The sequence below is a fragment of the Atheta coriaria genome, unplaced genomic scaffold (assembly GCF_025399875.1).
Source record: "Atheta coriaria isolate IRGN ID8LTWV9N9 unplaced genomic scaffold, Caltech_Dcor_3.1 hic_scaffold_1_pilon, whole genome shotgun sequence".
NCBI lineage: Eukaryota > Metazoa > Arthropoda > Insecta > Coleoptera > Staphylinidae > Dalotia > Dalotia coriaria.
The window spans coordinates 1,768,120-1,790,299 of record NW_027045443.1 but is presented as its reverse complement, the minus strand read 5'-3'; the positions used below and the strand labels follow the sequence as shown (position 1 = coordinate 1,790,299).

At 42.1% G+C, this 22,180-nt stretch overlaps 4 protein-coding genes across 6 annotated transcripts; 1 reads left to right on the top strand and 3 right to left on the bottom strand.

The window, feature by feature from the left end:
- The first annotated feature begins 332 nt into the window (after positions 1-332).
- On the top strand, positions 333-20,630 carry LOC135791378 (mediator of RNA polymerase II transcription subunit 1). Of its 3 annotated transcripts, none has more exons than XM_065301773.1 (6): positions 333-394; positions 5,858-6,051; positions 16,695-16,757; positions 17,660-17,821; positions 17,883-18,277; positions 18,335-20,630. In XM_065301773.1, the coding sequence occupies exons 2-6, from the start codon at positions 5,893-5,895 to the stop codon at positions 18,789-18,791; spliced, it is 1,236 nt and encodes a 411-aa protein (XP_065157845.1). In that variant the 5' UTR covers positions 333-394; positions 5,858-5,892; the 3' UTR covers positions 18,792-20,630. The 3 variants fall into 3 exon arrangements, with proteins under 3 accessions (XP_065157845.1, XP_065157837.1, XP_065157852.1); XM_065301765.1 differs by lacking the exon at positions 333-394 and adding an exon at positions 1,747-2,461; XM_065301780.1 differs by lacking the exons at positions 333-394; positions 5,858-6,051 and adding an exon at positions 16,065-16,585.
- LOC135791360 (malate dehydrogenase, mitochondrial-like) lies at positions 6,738-8,655 on the bottom strand. Its single transcript, XM_065301746.1, has 5 exons — positions 8,369-8,655; positions 8,024-8,310; positions 7,716-7,964; positions 7,299-7,642; positions 6,738-7,234 (listed from the first exon to the last, which is right to left on the bottom strand). The coding sequence occupies exons 1-5, from the start codon at positions 8,394-8,396 to the stop codon at positions 6,970-6,972; spliced, it is 1,173 nt and encodes a 390-aa protein (XP_065157818.1). The 5' UTR covers positions 8,397-8,655; the 3' UTR covers positions 6,738-6,969.
- LOC135791350 (endothelial lipase-like) lies at positions 11,180-15,006 on the bottom strand. Its single transcript, XM_065301736.1, has 6 exons — positions 14,498-15,006; positions 12,583-12,831; positions 12,220-12,513; positions 11,974-12,156; positions 11,779-11,917; positions 11,180-11,719 (listed from the first exon to the last, which is right to left on the bottom strand). The coding sequence occupies exons 1-6, from the start codon at positions 14,778-14,780 to the stop codon at positions 11,683-11,685; spliced, it is 1,185 nt and encodes a 394-aa protein (XP_065157808.1). The 5' UTR covers positions 14,781-15,006; the 3' UTR covers positions 11,180-11,682.
- Positions 19,747-21,447, bottom strand: LOC135791395 (uncharacterized). Its single transcript, XM_065301792.1, has 4 exons — positions 21,315-21,447; positions 21,019-21,201; positions 20,889-20,962; positions 19,747-20,830 (listed from the first exon to the last, which is right to left on the bottom strand). The coding sequence occupies exons 1-4, from the start codon at positions 21,430-21,432 to the stop codon at positions 20,684-20,686; spliced, it is 522 nt and encodes a 173-aa protein (XP_065157864.1). The 5' UTR covers positions 21,433-21,447; the 3' UTR covers positions 19,747-20,683.
- Between the last annotated feature and the right edge of the window lie 733 nt (positions 21,448-22,180).

The window sequence follows — 22,180 nt, the reverse complement described above, 5'->3', positions numbered from 1 at the left end:
ACTTATAAGCTACAATGTTAAAACGCTACAATTCCCGGCGAGCGCAAAAATGCGCGGCGATAAACCCGCGGATAAAAGCGGCCCGCGGCGCGATGGACATAAACTTTAAACTCGACTCGATTCATCAAACGCGTGCATGGAATACGAATTGGGAGATAGTTTCGTGCGGGCGCTTATCGAGGGGCTCGATATGATTGATGTAATTTAATGTCTGCGGACACGAACAACAAACGTAGCAACTGTTTACATTGTTGATTGCTGGCTTGCGACAGTTAAAAACATTTTCTCTTTTTTGCCGGAGTTTCGTTTTGTGTGTTTGTGTGAGTTTCCGAATTGGAGTTCGATTCTTCACACAAATAGCTTCGTCATTGTTTTCGACTCTTTTCAAACACTGGTAAGTACTTCGAATATATAGGTGTAAAGCGTGTTTACAAGCCGAGTACATGAGGTCAAGCGTGTACCTGAAGTCGACATGAACGGCGGTTATGTGAGACATAAATATCCAAATAGCGCACTCGCGCGCGGAAAAGTACGTAGTAATAATAGCCCTAAATTGGCTCGTATAGGAAAAATGAACAGTGCACGCACACACAGAGGCAAAGCACTAAAGCGTAGCCGCTGCGTTCGTATTTTGCGCAATTTTCCAACATTTATTGCGCGTTGTATTGAGGCGCGTAAAAATTGTAAAAAAGACGCGCGCGCTCGCACAAATGAAAATGCAGAGTTCAATGCCCAATGTTGCATGCCATGCTTGCGTTCTTCGACAATGGGGGAAGGGAAGTGGTGGTTAACGCTTGCGCCCCGATTGTGAACAACAAGGAGGCCGGAACGAGGAACAAGGAATTGAGTGCAGCAGGTACTCGCCCTCGCAGCGAGCGCAATCGATGATTCTTGTTTTGTCTACCTTTGTGATCCATACTAGGAATAACGATCCGAACTGATAATACCGAGCAATATTGCGGAGGATCGGTATGGACGACGTGGCATTCCGAAACAGCTTGGAATTCTTTTTCTTTTGCTTCGATAGCGCGGTGATCCAACAATCCTGAGATGTGGGAAAATTGCGAAATGAAACTGTAAATAATCGATGGGTAGACGAGGGGTGGGACCTCCCAGGGTGGAGGTTTCATCAAATGTTAACTGGGTTTGGCTCAATTTTGTTTTTCTGGATCTGTTTTTGTTCACAATCAAGTTGGGCTTATTTGAGGAGGGAGATCACACAGCAAGAAACAGTTTCATCATGGTACCCGCTGGAATACCAAGAACTTGGATAACAAAGGTGGATCTAGAGGAATTGGAGCAACTTTTGTTTGTGATTTCCTGGTCATGATTCATTAGGAAGCGAGTTTCTTTCACAACTAAGGGTAACCTTTCCGGAGGTCTGGGCCTGCTCTCTACCCTGACCTCCTACCATTACCGGTCATGTTGCTTATATTATCAGAATCAAGATCCAAGGAACAAAAAAAAACGCGCCAGCATTGTTTCCCCAAAATGCAAATACAGCGCGAGGCGCGTGGAGTCGGGACGCCTGCGTCGATAGTCGGACCGCTGCCGCCGCCGCCGCCGCCGCAGTCGAAAGAACGCGGCGCGAGGTGCGTGCGCCCGCTGTGTTGGTGCACATACGCAGCCGCCCCCCACCAAACGCGCGGCGCGCTTCTCTCGCGACTCGGATCTATTTATCGAACGCGCCGCCGCCGCTGCTGCCGCCGGCGCCGCAGTATAGCATCGCGCCCGCTCCGGTGCGGGTCCGTTCTCGTGCGCCGCCCTCGCCCCCCTCGACGAGCACAGCGAGCGAGCGCGTCTCCCGCGACACCGTCCCCCGCTTTCTCGCCGCAGCCGCCACCGCCGACGCCGACGCCGCACCACCGACATGGGTACATGAGGATTGGCGTGCAGTTGCGAGTGCTGGCCAGTTCGAAAATGTAACACGCCGCCCGCGAAACGACGCGAGAGGAAACTTGCGCCCACGGTGGAGATGCACGAGGAGATGGTATTCTGGGGGGCGTCACGCGCCGTCGTCGCCGCGCCGTCTCGAGCCGCTGGAAAACACTCGCTCTAAATCGAAGAACCCCTTACGTTCGCTGGCATAAATTTAAACTAGCAAACTCTGCCGAAATCATCCGATCGAGAAGCTCGTAAAAAGTGCAATAAATTGTTTTGGTTTTTGACGTAGACAGACTTGAAATATGAACGTGCAAACAAAACGAACGCTGTGAATTCGCAATTCACGCTTAAACTTTTAAAAATCTCAGCAAAGCAAACTAACAAATCTTTAAGTTTTAAGTTTTTAAGTGCCAAATTTTTCGCCGTTTATTGTTGTGTTTTTTATTTAACTACTGCCTGTGCAATGGTTGAAGAAACGTCGAAGCGGCATGGATGTAACAAGCAATAAGTCCTGAAAGCATTTCCAATCTCACCCATCAGAATCAAATCGTCTCTGAACGCATATTGAATTTTCCAGGTAGGCATTGTGTTACGCATAATTAATTCTCGCACAATATGACAGCATATTTAATATACAATCAGCGCTGATTGCACAATTACGCGTTGATATTGAAAGTTGCGCGCCGGTATAATGTGTCCGTCATTAGCGCGCGCGCCGCATGCAAATCCAATCGTAATTGCAATATTGTACAGTTATGTCGATAAACACGAGAGCCGCCGCTGCCGCCACCGCCGCCAAACATACTATGCGTGTTTACGTTCCATCCTAACGTGCTCCGTTTTCGGCGGATCGCGGATTGCGCTCCATATCTTATTGATTTGCCATTTTCGGCTGGTTGGCGGCGCGCTCGCACCTCCAAAACCCGGTTAACAAGAAATTCGGGAAGCAGGAGAGCGGTTTGAGAGTCGAGGTCCGAGGCGGGCGCAATTTATGCGCTCGTAAATAGTCCGCGAGGTCCATTAAGACCACGGCGCGCACAATATAATCGAAAGCGAGAAGTTATCACCAGTTATATCCTTCTACCATCTGCCTACCATATCCTTACCATCCATGCCTGCGAGAAAATTCATTCCGTCAGATGCTTGCTGTACGATTTAATGCATGCCCTCAGTTCTTCAACGCACTAAACAGAGCAAAGTAACCAAGAATAAGAAAAGTTCCATAGTTTAGCACGATATATCTCACAATATAGTCAAACTAAGAATCAAGAACAACTCACAATCTCGTACCAATTCAAGCGAAGCAGCAAAACTCTGAAGATTGAATCGATGCACAATGAAACTCCACTCGACGCGACTCTACTCCAAAGTATCTGCATGAAGATCTATGCGAATCTCGCCGCCAAGATAAAATGTTATTGCGGAGCTTCACTGCAGAACTACAGGCGAATGCGGAACACGCCGAACCGTTCCTCCCTCGTCACATTTCAACCTTTCAACCCCTCAACAACAACAATCAACTCCTCGATGTAATATCTCGCTTTTATTTAATAAAAACCTGCGCAAATCATAAATCATAATTACACGCCGCGAATAAAATGACATAATGACATCGCTTAATTTTTTTCTTTTTCGCAGCCGGCCATTATCACGTTAATTAAATTTCGCGTTGCGTGGCGATGTGGGGTTTATTTTTGAGCCGTGTCAGGCGCGCACATTGTTCTGCAGCGCATTGTAATCGCAATTTCGCACAACTCTGCTTGGCGAGATTCTTTTATTAACAGCGTACAGCAGGAGCGAGTAGTTTTATGTATTTTTTCAGCTGGAAATAACAAAACTCTAGAGTCGAGCGATGTTGGCATCAAAACAAAGCATATGCGACGGATCGAAGCAGTTGTAGAGAAAAATAATTTGTTTGTTGACAGGAGGACTTCGACGGGAGATTTTTTCCACGTTTTTTTTGTTTGCGGTCGGTGAATTATTCACGTCGTTTGATTTTTCGACCAAATGTCAAATTATTTATGAATATTCCGATATTTGATAAATTTTGTTGAAGGGTCAAAGCAGAATTCTATACAACAATTGATCCGTCCGTTGTGTATGTTTTCTAAGCATAATTGCGAAAGTTTCATAAACACTTTGACACTCGGAAAGTTGTTTTCCAGTGCAGGTCGTAGACAGGCGCGGGACGTGAAACTACAAAACTTTAGTACAAGTTGTAAACAAACTAGTATAGCACCACAAACGCGCGCGGAAAATGCAAGATTTTCCAGTCGGCGCAAACAGGTGTAGATTTCCAGTAACTGCGTGTAATATTCAGCGATGTGTGAGTAACTTCATTAGGCTCATTATTATCCATCACTGGCAAGTTGGAGCGGCGCGTTGCAAAGCGGCGTTGGTACAGCCCCGCCGACGAACTGTAGAGATGCCACGATGATTAATTGCATATCGGATCGGTGCAAATGCGCCCGTTCGATAATTTCATTTCATTGTCGAGTAATTGGTTCAGCCGATCGGCGATGTATCGTCGCGTTCCAATATTGCATATCACAACGATATCACGACGATATATCACTCTTTTGTGGACTATTATTTATTCATCGATTGGAAGCACTAGAAAAACACTGACGCCTTAAAGCGCAGTGAAAACATTTCATTGTAGGAGAGAACAAACAACAAACGTATTGCGTGTTTAAATTGACTTTAATTCCGAATAACACCTCTGCAGATGTAATAAATAAACGTGACGTCAAATTAACATTAATTAAATACGCGGACACAAGTAATATGCATGTTGCATGTCGCATGTCGCGCAAATTTCACGCTCCTAATGAATATTTTCGGCGCTGGATTTAATAAACGATTCTTTTATTCATGGCACGTCGGCCATCTATTCGAATGCGTACGGCTTGAAGAAAGGTATCGGGATAGAATATAAATTCGACCTTCAAGCACCTCCATCTTCCCCAGCCTCGCGGAAGGAGAGCTTCTTAGGCGTTTTCTTATCTTGCTTCACGCAGAGCTGCTTATAAATAAATATACAGAGTAGCAGGTCGAGTGACTTATGCGCGGCTGCATTCGGCATTTGCCTTAAAAAGGCCCACATTATTTTTGCTCGGTTTGCACACTCGTAGATCACTGCATGCAACTTGGAATTTCTAATGAGCGTATTTGTTAAACGCCCGGAGATGAATTCCCAAATGGATTGAAACGAAGCATTTTTTCACGCTGGCAATGATCAAATTTGAAGTTATTGCGTGTTATACACAACTCGGCGTATATTTACTGTATATTATTTCCTTTATGTACATTCACTTAGTCGTGTGTTTCATAGTGCTTTTTCGCGCTGCGCTCGTGCGAAAACAGGACTTTAGAGCCTGCGAAGGACAAGGCCAACATGCCGTTGCTTACACATTCGCTACCGCTGCTTAATTCTTTATTCTTTACTCCCTATTATGTATTATTATTCGCGACGCAACACGCGCGCGCCAAGCAAACAAAAAATGCTTTCTTTCGTTTTTTGTGTGTGTTTATTTGAGCGGCGCACGACATTCACATGCGTTGTGAATAATTAAACGAAAATTGTTCGCTGCATACGAAGACTTGCTAGCTGGAATGATTTGTTTCGGTCGTAATCGAAGCGTATTAATCTTGCGATGGAAATCATTTCGCGCACAAAAAGATTTCCGCTGCTTCGCGCGCATCCACAAGGCCGAAAGTGATTCGTATTCGTATAGTTTATTTATAGCGGCGCGCGCGCGGATGCTTCCCGAATCGCGCTGTCAAAACAACGAATTGAAAACAAAACGCGAATGAAGAAAAATGATGTTGTTAATGAAAAACGAAGCGGACGAAAATCGGTGTCCTGGCACAGGCCGCCAGGGCATGGCAGCCGCGTGCGCGCCTCGCCAATCGCAAATGGATATTGATTTAATATTAACTCACGTCCTCTTTTCTCCTTTGTGTGTTGCAGAAGGTCTCGGCGAATCTGCGGGAGCGACGTTAAAAATGCCGCAAGCGCCGAACCCATTAATGAAGCCCTTCGTGGTGCTCGCCCTACCCGGCATGTATCTCTTCTACAAGTACAATCAGTACAAGCGCAAGCGGAAGGAGAATGCCAAGCGACGCCTCACCGAACGTGAATTGCAGCATTTGAATAATAAAATTGTAAGTCAATGCAAACATCAAAAACAAACTAAGAAGACTTGTGTATTTTTTTATTATGGTCAATAATTGCCCCTCTAATTACCATATTTTATTGAGAATTCCACGAGGATTCACAATTTTCCGCTTCTTTGCACATTTTTCCTTATGAAAAATTTTACCCTCTAAAATTTACATATTTTATTATTTCATATTATAAAGAATATTCTTCATTTTCATAATGTTTAATTCGTTGGTCGCTATCTCTTTTAGTTTACGAGATATTCGCAATTGAAATAAATAGTCAAAAATTGAAAAATTGCAATTTTTTTGCACTTTCAGTCGTGTTTATAGACCTTTTACCCTATTAAATTAAATTATTTTAAGTTTCCATCCGATAGAGAATTTTCCAATCTTCCATAATCTATAACTTTCTAGTTGCTATCTCTTTTAGTTCAAAAGATATTCACTGTCGAAAATCGTGGAAATAAATTATCAAAAAAATTAAAAATTGCAATTTTCACCAGTTTTAGTCGCGTTTTTAGACCTTTTACCACATTAATTTAAATTATTTTAAAATTCCACCTGATAGAGAATTTTCAAATCTTTCATAATGTACAAAATTTTGGTTGCTATCTCATTTAGTTTAGAAGATATTCGTTTCCAAAAATACTCAAAAATAAAACTCAAATATCTCATCTTATTGAGAGTTTTCCGTTGATTAAATATATTTAATTCATTCCTCTCTATTGCGTTTAGTTTACAAAACAAAATAGCAATCGAAATATTTTGCAAATTGCGTATGATTGTCATTGTTTATTAGTACACCGAAAGGGCATGTCGGAACAAATACAGCAAACTTGGTAATTTAGAATTTGAGTTTTCATAAATGCGTCAGAGCGCTAGTGATAGCTTGTGTCGAGTGGTCAGTGGAGCGGCGAATTACGTCTCGTAAATGATAGTGTCGTCCGGCGCGCAGAACGATACAGTCGCTGGGAAGTAGAGCGCTTCCGTTGCCGCCGCTTGACTCTTCAGCAACTGCTCATCTCCAGATATCGCTTCCAGGAAACCCTTGGCCATCTCCTCACGATTGTTCAGCTCTAACGTTATTCTCTCGAAAAGTTGTAGCTCAAATTGTGTCAGTCTAGGCACGCCATAATTGTACGTTATGCCTTGCGTCCCAAACAATACTGTCGTTACCAAATGTCTAAATTTAAAAAAAAAACACATTGATGATAAAACCATCCAAGAAAATTATTATGACCACTCACCTGCATGCTCCAACCAGGTTGGTGCGAACAAACGCAGTCGAAATGGCTTTTGAATCTCCCATTAAACCCAGGGCGATGGTTGACAGTAATCGATTGATGGCATACGCGTTACCGTGCGGTGCGTACTCGTGCTTCACGTCCGAAGTGACGTAGGGGGATGCGTCGGTGTCCACCTTCCGGAAGCGGTTGATCATGCAGTGCGATTCGGACACACCCATGGGCTGTGGTGCCGCGCGCGAAAAGAGTGGCAGCACAATATCCTCTTCGGGGCCGCCCAATAATGGGACGTGCACGCAGGCAGGGTCGAGGCTTTGATGAAGCGCCAACATTGAATTCAAACGCATCTAGTACCAGGAAATAAAAAACAAAAAGCAAAAATATAAACATAAAACTAATAAGCGGATAAGCAAAATTTACTTGTAATTGCGAGACAGAACCCACGATCTTTCCGGGGTGGTACCAATGATTGCGCCTGTATACCTCGGAGATAATTGGTAGGGTGATGGACACTGGGACAACACAGTCCACGAAGATCGCCTTGGGAGCATGTAGAGCAGCAGCGGTCGCATATTCAACTATACGTTTGCCCTCGGTGCTTAGTTTTTGATCAAACGGAGAGTCGGCTTTGATCGTCTCCAAACCCAACATGACTATTATGTCAGCATTCTGTAAAACAAACGTCAGAATTTTTCTCCAATGAATTTTCATCCTGATTTTTGTCCTACCCTCAGCGCGCATAGAAGATCCTGCCTAGTAAAACCAAACACAATGGTTTGTGTATCCAGGTGGTTCAAATCAGCAGCAAGACCAATCGTACTCTCGAAGTCATGCAGGTATACCTGCGATATTAGTGGATTTTGTTTGAGGAGCAATGCCAGAGCCTTGCCGGTTGTGCTCTGGGCACCAAGCACAGCCACACGGCAACTTTTCTGCTCATATTTCTCCTCTTCCTGGAAAGATATCACTTTATCATGCGCGATTGTGGTGATGCTTCTTAAACCACGCTTTATAACTGAAAATCAAATTCCGGGAAGAAAATGTGATTGTTTAATGAGTCATTTGGAACTTACGATGAATGTTTATCACCCGTCTATTCATTTTGATGAATTTCGGCCCCCTAGTAATGGTAGAATTTGAATTTAAAGAAAAAAACGATTTACGCGTCTCTGTACATTAATGACAATTTAAAAAAAATTTACACAAATACTGTCGTGTGAATATTTTCATATTTCGGTGTTTTGTTTTGTTTTAATCAGTTGCGACGATTGCTATGATATTTGCATATCCAACAAAATGCACGTCATAAATAATCATCATTTTTCTTTCATGCGAAACATTGCAATGTTTGACTTTTACATCATTTGCATCATTACGAATGTCATTTATTCGCTGTATGAGTAATTGAAAACTTTGTGACCTTTGCTGGTGAAGTTTTCAATTTCCAAGTGAACTAAACTAATTTTTGTTATTTTCATTTTGCGTGTTGGTACCTAATATATTTAATGATTTTTTTACTCACCGAAAAATCACAATCAGTTTCTCGCTGTAACCTTGATTCGCCCAAAAGTTGACAAGGTTTTGTTTCGGTTGCTTAAGTGGTCAATTTCGGATACGAACGCGGACATCAGGGAAATTCTCGTCACGGGAAATATTCATCATGAGTCACGTGGATTAGCATTTTGCTAATGGTGATTGGTTCGTGTGGGGCTAATTCATTTAAGTTCTAATCTTGATTTCTTGTTGCGATTGTCAGGATTTGTTCATGCCACGCAAACATGTGGATTATGCAATAAGTTTTCATGTTTCTCGGATTGGCGTTGGACATCACGTGCAGGCCTGCTGCGTAACACGTCGGGTGTGCAAGTTTCCAGCGAAGCTTTCATGCCGACGCGTTTCCTACTACAGCTTCGCGTCGCTTAATAGCTCGAGCCGATTGGGAGCTAATTAATTGTCATTTTTAGCACGATCGCATTTTACTTGCAGTCACGCAATCGATTCGCATTCTACTAGTTTTTGATGTTTTAACTTTCGCATAAAGCACATTATTTAAGAAACGTCAGAATTTGATTTATTACGAAATTGTATTGAATATAAAACTGAGACAACCTTGAACTTGTTAAAAAAGCTTTTAACTGTCTTTTGTAATATTTTTTGCGCTGGTAATTGCGCTGAATTGCCAATCAATCGGTAATCACTGGATTTAAATCTTTTTGCGTTCAAAAAATAAAAACCGATATTTTTTATTTAAACATTTTACTAGGTCAAACCCGCTTTTTTGCATATCGTTAAAACAGCGTCAACCCTGAAATAAAATCGAAGCTTATAAAACACACAAAAAAGCAGCGCGTTCAAAACCGTTCACATTTTCATCGCGCGTTTCAGTGCACATTCGAGAGCACTGGCGCGAACGCAATCAAATTTGCATAAGAAATTTGAGGCACTCGCCGTTTTTAATTTAATGCCATCGTTCGTTAATTTACTGGGGCGAGATAATTGCGTTAAACGCGCGCGTACGGGCTCACGTTAGGTGTAGATTTATAATGATGACGTCAAAATCAATTTTCTTCCACTCGCGCATTGCCCTTTGTACGCGCGCGAGCATAATAGTGTCGAAATTGCCACCGTAATGAAAAGCAATTGAGTGGCTTTAATGAACAAAATCGAGTGTTTCCACATCTATGTGAAAACACTAGAAACTCATCTGCGCATTTTTTCGCACTCCGGCTGGTACTAATACCAAAGTAAACCGTTAATATGATCTCATAGCTGATACTTACTTGTTGCGCGTAAATAGCTTATGCTAATAATGCAAATTCGCAAGAAATGCGTTGCATACTAACCGCATGCAACAAATCCTTGTGTGTAAATAATGACGCATTTTCATTTGATTTTTTTCACAATCGCGTGTGGACTTCCACCGAAAAACGTTCGTGTTGCTAAAACGGCTGAAAAACATTGGCGTTGGCATTTTAGAGCACTACTACTCGACGTAATTGACAAAGCGCTTCTTGAACTCGGTGATTTGAATAATTTCACGACGATTTAACAAGTCATAGGGCTTCAATCATGACACTTTAAACAGTCGGCGCCGTCGAGTACCTACTCGTTGCGAGCGAGGAAATCACTGGGGTTGTCAACATCGACAGCAATGAATAGGAATAATCACGCTAATAATGTTTTGTGTGGCCGGTGCGCCCGATAAATAATTCAAGCCGCCGGTACGTACGGTGTCGTTGAATTCGTTCGTGGCGGCGCGGCGAGTTCGTTGATTGTAACACTTTCCGACTTTCCAGCCAGCCAGCCAGCCAGCCACTCACTTACTATTACTATTTACATTTCGTGCCTTGTCATAAAATCGATGTTCACGCATTCCGTCGGCGGCGGCGGCGGCGGCGGTGTTTCCGGACCGCCACACGAAAATCGTCCTCGTGGCGCACGACGCTTATAAATGATTCCTCGGCGTTTGTCGCGTTTATGCGGCCGTTTGCTACGAAACGACGCGCTTATCCCTCATGCATTGGATTCATCATTTCAATGTGCAAACGCGTGCACCGGCTGCAGCCGGTAATTGGCCACCGGATTTTTCCCGGAAAGTGATGAATATTCTTACAAATGTATCACGATCAAAAATTCACCGGCGTAGAAAATAAAATATTCAATGCATTCGGGAAGTTCTAGTTATTGCTATAGCAACCGTTGAATAAATTGTAATCCTCCGGATCGGATCTGACGTGCTCAATACCAGTATCGCAACTCAAAGCTTAAATTAAATATTTCATTAGTAAGACAGCACGGCAAATTACATTTATAATTCACGGACAGCGCAAGTTAATGCGATTTGCAAAATAAATAAATAAATAATTTCAATGGATTAAATAACGTTGAATTTAAGTAGTTTTGTGGGTGAGGCACAAACACATTTATTTCTCATCTGGATTTACGCGTACTTACAGCTATGTTTGTTAATATCACATCGTCGAGATAAACACAAAAATTTAACACTCGGCAATAAACCATTACCGCCCATCGATGATTGGAGCGTTTTATTTGGGGGAGTTTTATTGGCACTTTTTATTGCGACTTATTTCGGCAACAAAATCGGGCCCCACGAGGGTGCAATCTACAGCCACCTACGGCTACAATTCAATTCGGCACGATGACACCAATCTTTTAAAAGCAGCTAGGTTCAAATGGCACTTCTATGTACAGGTCACCTGAATTCCATTGGAGAGACACGCTACCGATCGAAGAATCGGTCATAAATACATAAATTGTACTCAGTACTCAGATTGCGACCTGATAAATATGTATCTGGTGCTATTCTATCATTTAATACGTATTTATCCTTCGTCAGGAGTTTTCTACGCCTCGGTTTGTGGGGTTCTTAGGCGGTTCTGACGTAATAATCTCCTCTGCTGCTTCTGAAACAATGAAACACAAGATATTGCAGATTGTGAAATGTGCTACACTAAACATCTACCTCGAAACATTGTAGCCCATGTAAACATTGCTGAATTTGCAATTTCTTTGCTTCGAATCACACTGGTAGGCAGGATATTTGTCTGGGTACTTTACTGTATCAACGTAGGTGTTCCACGCGCGTTGGTGACTGCAGGAAACTGAAAATTTGGTCGTTTAATGCAAATAATTCATTGGAATCTCACTTGAAACCTACAATAGTCATCGATTTCATTACGCAAGACTAGATCCTCGAATGTGCAGCCCGGCTGGAAGTCCGCCCCGGGATTCACGTAGAAGTCCGCATGCCCGATTGACACCGGATATCCCAGCAGTAAAGGACTCGTGTGAATGATGTCCACAAATTGCGCGTCGTCCTTGGTGACGCGGTGCGCCACGTCTATTATGTGACAGAAGCGCAATTAATTCCAACCGTAGATTAAAGCCGGAAATCGCTTTTTACCTTTGACGGGATAAAGCGGCAGCGCTGGGTCCAGCCCGGTGATCCGATTGACAAGGTGCCACGCGCGCAGGTGCTTGCCGGCCATGCCAACGACCTGCGCGCCCAGGCTGAAGCCGATCAGGTGCACGCGGTCCAGGGACAACTCGCCCGACTTGTGGAAAGCCCGCAGGAACTTGGCGAGTACATCAGCGACGACGATTGTGTTCTGAGCCGCCTGGCCGTACCAGGGCCCTGCGGACAGATTGGTCCAGTCTACTAAGATGACATTGTACGGCTCCGGGCGGCCCATGTACGCTGTAACAAACGTCACAATTGTTTCAGTCAACAAATTACAACCACTACACTGGTTGTTGGATTGTATACCATCACGGATAGCGTATGAACTCGATGAGGTTTTGCACACTTCGACGAAACCATGCACAAACACAACCGTCGGATGGTCGGGATTGAAACCAGCGCGCTTCAGGCTCCCGGCGCGTATTTGCAGCGGGATCTCATTAGTCGGATTGTTCTTCGTGTAGAGCAAGAGGCGGATGTCCTTGCGCATCTTCATATTGCAGCAGCGTTCGCAGTTGCCGATCGGACGTGCCGTCAGCTTGATTTTGTTTACGCCTGCGTACAGAGTGAAAAAAAGATTCATTATGCGGGTCACGGTGATGTCCTCGCCATAAACGTGATTCTAGTCTAGATCACTTCCTATTTGAATTGATCAAACTATTACGCCCCGGGCTGTGTTTACGTTTGATCATGTTGAGCATGAAATCAGACACCTCCCTATATCTATACCGATATACCGCAATTACTGTTACGCACCGTGTCATGACCATGCCATATCGAAACGTGTGTAACAACAACAACGCAGTCATCGTGCTGGCAAGTACTTCGGCGACCTTAAATAACTCGTTCGGACCGTTCCTCCGACTACACGTCCTTGAAAAGAAAGCGAGTTTTATGCGTTTACGGTTTCACCGGCGTGGCCGAAAACGTTCGGAATGTTTTGCCACTTAAATAAAGTGAGCAGCCGAAAAGGTGTAGGATGGCCCCGCGCGCGTGGAAAGGAATTTTATCGCGCCCGAAAGTGCATCGCTTTTTTAGCCCTCGAGTGCTTCGAAAGCAGTTTTTCGAACCCGACGCCCGGCAACAAAATCCACCACACAATGGAACAACTTAATGACGCATGATTAATTACCGATCCAAGTACTTTCGATAACTCACCGACGGCGTGATACGCGATGATAGCAACGTTCAAGGAAAGCACTCATTTCGAAAAATATCGACTTAACGGTAATGTGCGATAAAAACAGCTCGTTTTATACGATGGACAAACACAGTGAATTCTCCCTGGCGATGCTTATTGATTCACCATTTACGGCATCATGCGCCAAGTATTGTTTAATTAACGTCGCACTTTTGATTGCGCGGAAACCAGTCGAAGCCAAACAGTAATTATTTGCTCAGCAGTGCGAGCAGCAATTATCGCCTTTTATATTCAAAGACATTCAATATTTGCCGATGACAATCGAGGTTTTTTTCGCGTTTCAAGTTTTTAGGTACACACTTTATGTAATCCATTACTAGTACTAGGAAGGAATGCATTTGTGATTTGACAAAATTCAAAAATCTCATAGGAATCAAAAATCCAATTAATGCATGTTGAGCTACTTAATTATATTGGGACATAAATCAGAACAACAAAGTCATGCATGATGAATCCAAATTTATCGCAAATACACTTACATAAAATCATAAACGTTTTTATTTTGTTGTGTTAAGCTCCCAGCTACTGGTTGGAGCCATTAAAAACCAGAAAATTTTACGAACCACAAATGCAAACTCAGCTAATTACTCAATAATTATTAATATGGGTTTTAGCTAGTTTTTGGATGTAGACAAACAAACAAAATGCACCATATCAACATAACAAGTAGGTTTGGATGAGAATAACTAGTATTTTACTTCTCAAGATTTAATGACTTTTTATCCAATGTAATTTTCAGCTTCAATAATGCAGAATATTAAACTTCTCTGATGAGATTTTTACTTTTAAAAAATTTTATGCGCGTATTATTTATTTAAAACGACCCAAATATGAATATGAATATTTCGTAACGTGCAAATTGCAATTTTCAACAAATGCCATTCTCATCAACGCTAATTGACCATTCATATAACTCTCTTAATTAATAAATCGATACGCAGCCGAGTGGCAATCAGATGAGGTCCACCGGCATCGAGTGCGATTTGTATTAATGAAAACAATTCAATCAGCGGCACTCACCCAGCGTCAGCACGATGGGCTCGCAGTCACCGCCAGCCCTGGGGGCGGCTGCCTGGAATCCGAGTGTGGGTGGTTGACTGGCGTTGCGTTCATGCCGCACGCCGGTGTTGTCCAGCGTCGTGATGTCCTGCACGTGCACATCCTGCGGAGGCGCGCTGCCGAACGCGTTGAGCATCTGCAGCAAGAAACGCACCAACTGCATGATGTGCTCGCGTTTCGTGTGTGCACAAATTTCGGGACAGGTTTTTTTCTCGTCGTCGTCTTCGACGCAGCTCCGCACCATCGGAGCGCCGGCGGCTTTCTGCGAGTGCGGCGCGTTTTTCTGCCTGTATCACGGTGCACGCGTCTTTTGACGCCGGCGAAAAAAAAAAAAACCAAACACAGATAAAACACGCAGTGAAGACTCGTCGAGCCCCCGTACGCCCGTCGCCTTTCGTAATGAACTTGCGAGCGCTTTTCAATGTCATTATTAATGCTAGGCTGCGTAGTGATTGTGGTGCTTAATGATTACCACCGCCAGTGGACAGTAACACCTTCAACAAGCGCGCGCCGTTTATTTTGTATATACAATGCACAATTTTGTCAGCTTCCAAAACTGATAGCATCCGCGTGTATCCATGCGATTAAAATGACGCAACAATCAAGTTTTCATATAACAATAACAATCGCGCCGTGGAAAATGAGTATATTATATGAATAAATGAATTTTGATCGTTAAATTTGTTGATTACGAAAGTCAGCGAATCGAACATTGGCCAACATTCACTCACACACAACCAAGAATGACTTCCGACGGTCAAAAAGACGGTTCTTGTTCATCAAAAACAACAAACAAAAACAAAAACAAACAAAAATTGCACTAATTGCATCATATCTGAAAATCGCAATGTTTTCTCGAGGTTCGTGACGCGATAGTTTAAGTTGCGCTGGAGTTTCCTTCGGTTTTCACTTCCGAATGTTCGTTTCTCACCTTTTCACCTTTCCATAAACACTCCGAATCCAATTATATTGTCGACTCGCAAGTTAACAAAACATTTCGTGCGGATATTCATTACATAACTGTCATCGCTGTTTGTAAAGCGGACTCTTTTTAAATACCTATTTCGATGCGGGCGGTTGACAATTAAAACTTATGCAAATGCTGTTGTTGCCTCATTAGAATAATCAAAACATTGGGATTAAGCATTTTTGTGCGCTGCACGTGTTGACTACACAATTTATTGCCGTGTGCGCTTGTATTTACTTCGCGTGTTTCAAATGGCAATTGATTGGAACCTAATTGATGCAATTATCCTTCGTAATTAATGTTATTTCGTGGGTTTATTAGATTGGTCAAACGCGGACTTTGATATTTAAATTAATTTCTAAATAGAAGAAAATTCTATTATCATTTGAGTACGACACATTGTTCATTATTGATTTGTTGACTATATTTAGAAATATTATCACTCTAGTGCGGTAATATATCAGGATAAACCTTCACATTAATGGTATGTAATGGAATGAATGTATTTTTTTAATTGTGAAAATTTCCACCGGCGATAATCATTCTCAATGATTACAATCGATGTAAACAGGATCCATCGTGTAGTTGTGGCCTATTGTTGTATAAGTTAATGAGTCGCGGGAATCGGTAATGACTACGACGGAAACTCACGACCTGAGACACTTCTGCGTCTTCTAAACAGACAATTTTCATGTGGTGCGCGCACGCGCCATGTGCGTATCTACGAGTACACACAATTCGATTGAAATGAAGGAAACAAAGCCGGCGGTCAAACAAAACGTTGAAAGCGCAAGTGTTTAACACGCAACCTTGTCGGATGCGCAAGACGACACCGAATACACGCCGGGTTCATTGTAAAACACCAAACGTCCGAGCAGTGTCCGAACAAACTCCAACTCACAACTTCGAACAAAACAAGCCGACGCAAAGTGGCGAGATTAAAATGCACGGCACAATTTGACGATATGTTTCGCCACGCGCAAATGATGATTCGGATCACGGAAGCTGACCGCAAACCGCAGACCACAGGAGGCAACAAACTGCATGTCACCCATCCTCACCTCCTCATTTAAATGACAAGTGTAAAGAACTTATGTACGAAATAAAACATTAGGAACACATTTTGGAATACACATTGAATATGTTTGCATAAAGTGCATGGTTTTGACGCTAGATATGTTTTTGTTGCAGGACAAATTGCTGAACAAGCTCGAGGAGAACGAACCGGAACTGGCAACATGTCAGGAGGAAGAGGTAGGCGCCGTTTACAAATTGATGTATGCATGATTAGGACTTGCTCCAGTATTATTCATTCGAGTAAACGCTGCAATACTACAAACAATTTGCAATTATAACTAGGACACTTTGAAGCAGCAGCTCCAATTCATTCAGATTGAGGCAACAGCAACAGGAAGTTGAAATTATGTAGATGTGCACTTCATATGCATATCTGAGTGGTTCGTTGTTTTTTTTTTCATTTTAGAGAAGCTACTTCGTTTTATTGCTAATAAACCGAGCGAAAATTTAATTAAAAATTAATCGATTGCGCATTTATTCACCATTTTCCAACTGTGAATAAAATGATTGTCCTTGTTCACATGTTCACATGTTCATATGCAAACTGGTTAATTTGTTAATTTGCAAACTTGTTCGCTCGTGCACAAGAGCACACGCATGATATTTTTTTGTCAATAACATACGATTGAAAAAAATAATTTGTTATGTTTTCCATGCGTCTGTCGGTGACGTTGGCGCGGTGTTGAGCTCTTTGAAAAGCGCGTAAATGAAATAAATTTAAAGTGGATTGCCTTCATTGCAATTGCCAATTTACTACAATTCGCTACATATTTTGATGCTTTTGATGTTTGTGATAGACAATCATTTTAAATTATTTCACTGATATAACACAACTGGGACCTTGTAAAGGTATGAGCATTGTGTTTGTCTTTTTTAAATGAAAACGCGTCTAGGTAAGTGCAGAAAGTTGTTCAGTGTTAATGGGTCAAGAACACGAACGCTTCGCGCTCGATGCGGCGATGACGCCCATTGCCTTGTTCATCGCAGGATTCCGGCCTGACGACGTACCTACTTGCCATCAATAGCGCAATCACAATTTATTGTCGTTACTATCACCAGTTGTGGGTGTGTTGTTTCAGTGTGTGATTTGCATCAACGCCAAGGCGACGATGCAGACATCTCCCTGCGGCCATCAAGTCGTCTGCCGGAAGTGCTTCGTCAAGACTATCCAAATCGCTGTATCGCAACGTCTGCTTCCACTCAGATGCGTTATATGCAGAGCCAAGATTTTAAGACTCAAGGTAAGTGATAAGATGCAAATTGTGACTTGGGAATATATTGAATTTTTTATTTTGTTACCAGACTGGTCCGATTTTGCCATCGTCAGCGAGCGGTTACTCGGTGAATTCCAGGTCTTCCTCAGTGCCACAGTCGGACAGTCTGTACAGCGTCAGCAGCGGCAACTCGTCGATATCTTCCACGTCGTGTTCTTCCGAGAGCAGCGCTGGCTGCCGATCAGCAGGCGGGGGCGGCACGGCCGCTTGCTGTATCAGCGGTCATTGCCTTGGTGGTGCTTATCCACGGCAACCCACCGGAGCACTTCGTCGCTCCCAGCAACATGCGATGAAGATGAAACTGCAGGAGTACTGCAGGAGTGACAAAAATGGTCATCCTGTCAATCGTCTGCCGCCGATCAAGGAAATCAGCACTGCTAGTCCCACGCACAATGCTCCACCACCTGCATCTACTCGCATCAGGTAAACTTTTAACAATTTTTATAAAAAAAAATAAATTTTATTTAATCCTCTGTGTAGATGTGCACAAAAAATAGTTACTCAACTAGAAACCGGAAGGATATCCACGAGCAGTCGTAAAGGAAAGTATAAATACGAGAAGCTACCGCAGCAGGACGAAGAAGACCCGGTTGTGGCACCTCCTAACTCAACAACACCAGCCGCCTCCGCATCCAACTCCGCCAGTTCTTCTGGATCCACTTCTTCTTCATCGAAAGCACCATGCGAATCCACTGCGTCCACCAGTAAAGACGCTGTCAAGCCCAAGGAGAAGCAGCGTTGGTGGGGCGATCGCAAGCACAAGGAACGCACCAAAAGCGAAGAGCGCATCGATAACAAAAAGAACGAGATCACCGAGAAGCACATGGAGATGAAGCACAAGCTCTTCCTTAATGAATTAAAACGCGACGAGAAGAACGCCAAGAAGGAGCAGAAAGGCAAATGCAAAGATGGCGCCATCAAGGAAAACAAAGTATAAACAATCGTGCGCTTGACAAACCTCAAAAGTCAATCGAAGTGAAGAATCGAAGCATCCAAGTAATCAAAGGAACGAGACAGACACCAAATCATAAAATTCTCAAAATTAAAGAGCCACTCGTCAATTTCTTATATATTTGAAACCAACTTAATAGCATTTTTAAACTGCCCCTCAGAGATGAACCCATTTTAAACGTTTTCATGTTAGAGCAAGACCTCATGAAGTACGATTACAAGACGTAGATGATGTTTTTTAGCTCGATGTGTGACACAGTAATTACTTTATAAAATGATTAGCGCGCCATCTCGAGCCTAAGCGAGCGCGAGCATTTTTAGACTGATTTTCAATCCTTTGATCCCCTGATTGACGGATACACACCGCGTTAATAAGCGCTGAGCGTTGATAGAATACAACTCTATTGTAACATATTTAATGTAACGGTTTAATTACTTACATAGCAATCAAAACTAATGTAAATATATCAAAACGAACGAGATGCAGATGAGCGAATGCATGCGTGTAATATATAAATGAAATTATAAACGAGAGTCAATGTAAAAAGTTCGTGAGCTGCACTGAATCGCATTCTTGGATCTCACTCAAAACCATTGGGAATTCATGCAAAAAGCCGCTGTTTTTATTGTAAGAATTACCGGCTACGGGCCGTGTGTATTAACAAAAACGTAATTGAACTAAGTAACTAGTTTACGATATCATAATGTGATGTGAAAACGAATGCCGATCCATGTTTTTAGCGTTTTAACTAAACTACAAAGAAGTTCAAACAAATGAGTCCCCACAAAAAGCAAACACACCCGGCATCTAATCGAAGCGCCCGCGCAAAGCCACACAATGCAAAAAATCTTCAAATGACAAATTGCGAATGACGCAATTAACAAGTGCCAAAACTGTTGATTAGTGCGCACAATACCTGCAAAAATAAAACGCAAGCGAGAGACGTTCATCAATTGTAATCAAAATTCACTCAGATGTGTGTCCATGTGGACAATGGACAACCCAATGCCTGTAGCAACGTACATATCTACTGATAATAATTAATTGTTAACGAATATAATCAAAACCAAAAAATGGACAACAGACTGCGGGCGGCGGCGATTAGAGGCACACTATTACTATTCGTATACAGTTGACAGTATAAATGTAACACGTTTCAAAATCAACACACAGCAAAGAAATATTGCAGATGCAAAATGTGGCAATAATCTTCTAATAACAAAAGAGAAAAAAACAAACGTAAAACTAAACATATTAATGTAAGACCTTAAGTCATCTAATAGTATTCCAATAACTAATAAGTACGACGTAATAAATTAATTGTTATGATTAACAAAAAAGCTGGCAATGAAAGCAAGTAATGTAATGTAATGTAATGATTTCGGTAAGATGTCAACACGTAAACTGTGACGGACGTGCAAATGTGTGGAAAACTAAAACTTCAAAACCCTAGCAATTATATAGGCATGTAAGTGTTGTACGCGAGTTGTACCTACCTACAATGACTATGACTACCCGATAAGATGAAATAATATACTAATGTGAATAGAATTTTAGTTTTGTAACTTTGAGACGATAAAATTTAAGAGAGTTAAAGAGAGTTATAAGCTACCAATGCTATTTCAAACTATTTTAGACGAACCGTGCGAAATTTACACATTTTTGCGCGCTGCGCAGCAAGATTTTCGCGTGGAAATGCAAGTGTTACCAAAATGATAAGCGTACGTTTTTGTATATGAGCTGTTACGTGTTGAATATCGAATGTGAGATGAGGATCACGGAGTGCAAGAAATAAATGGATAACGGACTAAATATTATATAAAACTGTGCGTTTTTTTTTTTAATTCTACGATTCTATAATTTTTTTAAGGTTGGGGTTAGATTGAAGGTAAACAACGGTTGTATCTAAGTGTCCAGTTTCGTCCTGCGGAATCCCGCATTAAACTCGGGGAGCATTGCCAGCCACCATTGAAGTTTATCATTGAAAAGTCTGTGCAATCAGTGACTCCATCATCGTTACAATCCTAAAAATAAGTAAAAGTAAAACACTTCAGAGAATCATTTTTTGCGTTGTAGACTTACCCTGCCATATTTCGCCATGTAATTTTTGACCATCCGCTGTGCACATTGGTAATTAATGGCACAATCTTGGAAAGCTACAAAATATCACCGAATTATTGTTTATTTTGGAAATAAGTTATAATAAACTGACCTCCGGCACGTTCAGGATCATCCTCATCCATGACATGCCTGCCTGCATCAATCCAATACACCCTGCTGATTTTATACGGCCCGCAGTAACCAGCTTTGCATCCCAAAGTCAAATCACAGTTCGTCGCTGCCACGCACAGACATCGCATGCATTGCGGCGTCAAATTCGCCACGTAAATTTCATCTAAAACGCATTGTAACCCAGAATCAAATTATAATCCGTGATATTTATGGCATGCATGACCGCAAATTTCAATTCAATTTCAATCAAATAAAAGAACAACGCTTAAACTTTACCTGTCTGGATATTTATGAATTGTGAGAATACCAGCAACAATAAGAGCAGCGCGAAGGTGTTCCATGCCTTGTTTGGACTTCTCGTTGAGGTCCTGGCATTCCTCATGAATGCGGTCATCGTCTCAGTGGTCGAAATTGTAAATACAATGCACCATCAACAAAAGAAGTAAACACGTGAATTAATCCGAGCACGTTTCTTTTTTATCACCTCGGAGTGTCAAAAAAACTTCCACTGATTCACGACGCTCACAACATCATTAAGAAGTATCACTTAATCAGTTTAAAAATATGATGTGGACTTGGAGAAGCGTGTACAGTAACTAAATTTATCAAATTAATTAACTAGCAACATCTTCACACTCCAGGCAATACAAGTGTGACGTGTAGCATTGGAAATACAAAGAAATCTGATTTTATAAAATTGTATACAACTGCAAAACAACACTTAAAGGTGAATTAAATAGACAGATTTGTATTTATCGCTGTATTGATGATGAGGATAATACAGCAATCTACTTTCAAATCTGCTTGAATAAACTGGGAAGTTATTAAAATAGATTCCGATTGAATGAATTGTAAGCAAGTGATTTGTGTAGGTAAAAGAAATCGCTACCGGTTGATAATCACTTCCTAGTTGTACCTTAGTGCGGCTCTGCGCAGGCGATTAGAACGAGAACGCAATTTTCTTCAAGCGCAGTATAAAGTCATAGAAAACTCGTTTCTAGCGTCGTGCGCGGTTACAATCTAACTTATTCCAGCTAATGACAAGCATTAACAAACGGATACTTGATAAAACCAATAAAATATTAGTTTTGACGCGTTTGCATGCCTTTAAGTGTTTAATTTCGATTTAGTTTCGTTGTTTA

Excerpts from the sequence above, each read along its gene's own strand:
- LOC135791378 (XM_065301773.1), top strand. The coding sequence starts at position 5,893 with ATGCCGCAAGCGCCGAACCCATTAATGAAGCCCTTCGTGGTGCTCGCC. Across the intron at positions 16,758-17,659 it reads CAACATGTCAGGAGGAAGAG|TGTGTGATTTGCATCAACGC; the intron begins GTAGGCGCCGTT and ends GTGTTGTTTCAG. Across the intron at positions 17,822-17,882 it reads CCAAGATTTTAAGACTCAAG|ACTGGTCCGATTTTGCCATC; the intron begins GTAAGTGATAAG and ends TTTTGTTACCAG.
- LOC135791360 (XM_065301746.1), bottom strand. The coding sequence starts at position 8,396 with ATGAATAGACGGGTGATAAACATTCATC. Across the intron at positions 8,311-8,368 it reads ACGGGTGATAAACATTCATC|TTATAAAGCGTGGTTTAAGA; the intron begins GTAAGTTCCAAA and ends TTTGATTTTCAG. Across the intron at positions 7,643-7,715 it reads GTTCTGTCTCGCAATTACAA|ATGCGTTTGAATTCAATGTT; the intron begins GTAAATTTTGCT and ends TCCTGGTACTAG.
- LOC135791350 (XM_065301736.1), bottom strand. The coding sequence starts at position 14,780 with ATGGTGCGGAGCTGCGTCGAAGACGACGACGAGAAAAAAACCTGTCCC. Across the intron at positions 12,832-14,497 it reads GCCCATCGTGCTGACGCTGG|GCGTAAACAAAATCAAGCTG; the intron begins GTGAGTGCCGCT and ends CTCTGTACGCAG. Across the intron at positions 11,918-11,973 it reads TAATGAAATCGATGACTATT|TTTCCTGCAGTCACCAACGC; the intron begins GTAGGTTTCAAG and ends CCAAATTTTCAG.
- LOC135791395 (XM_065301792.1), bottom strand. The coding sequence starts at position 21,432 with ATGACCGCATTCATGAGGAATGCCAGGACCTCAACGAGAAGTCCAAAC. Across the intron at positions 21,202-21,314 it reads ATTCATAAATATCCAGACAG|ATGAAATTTACGTGGCGAAT; the intron begins GTAAAGTTTAAG and ends AATGCGTTTTAG. Across the intron at positions 20,831-20,888 it reads ACATGGCGAAATATGGCAGG|GATTGTAACGATGATGGAGT; the intron begins GTAAGTCTACAA and ends ACTTATTTTTAG.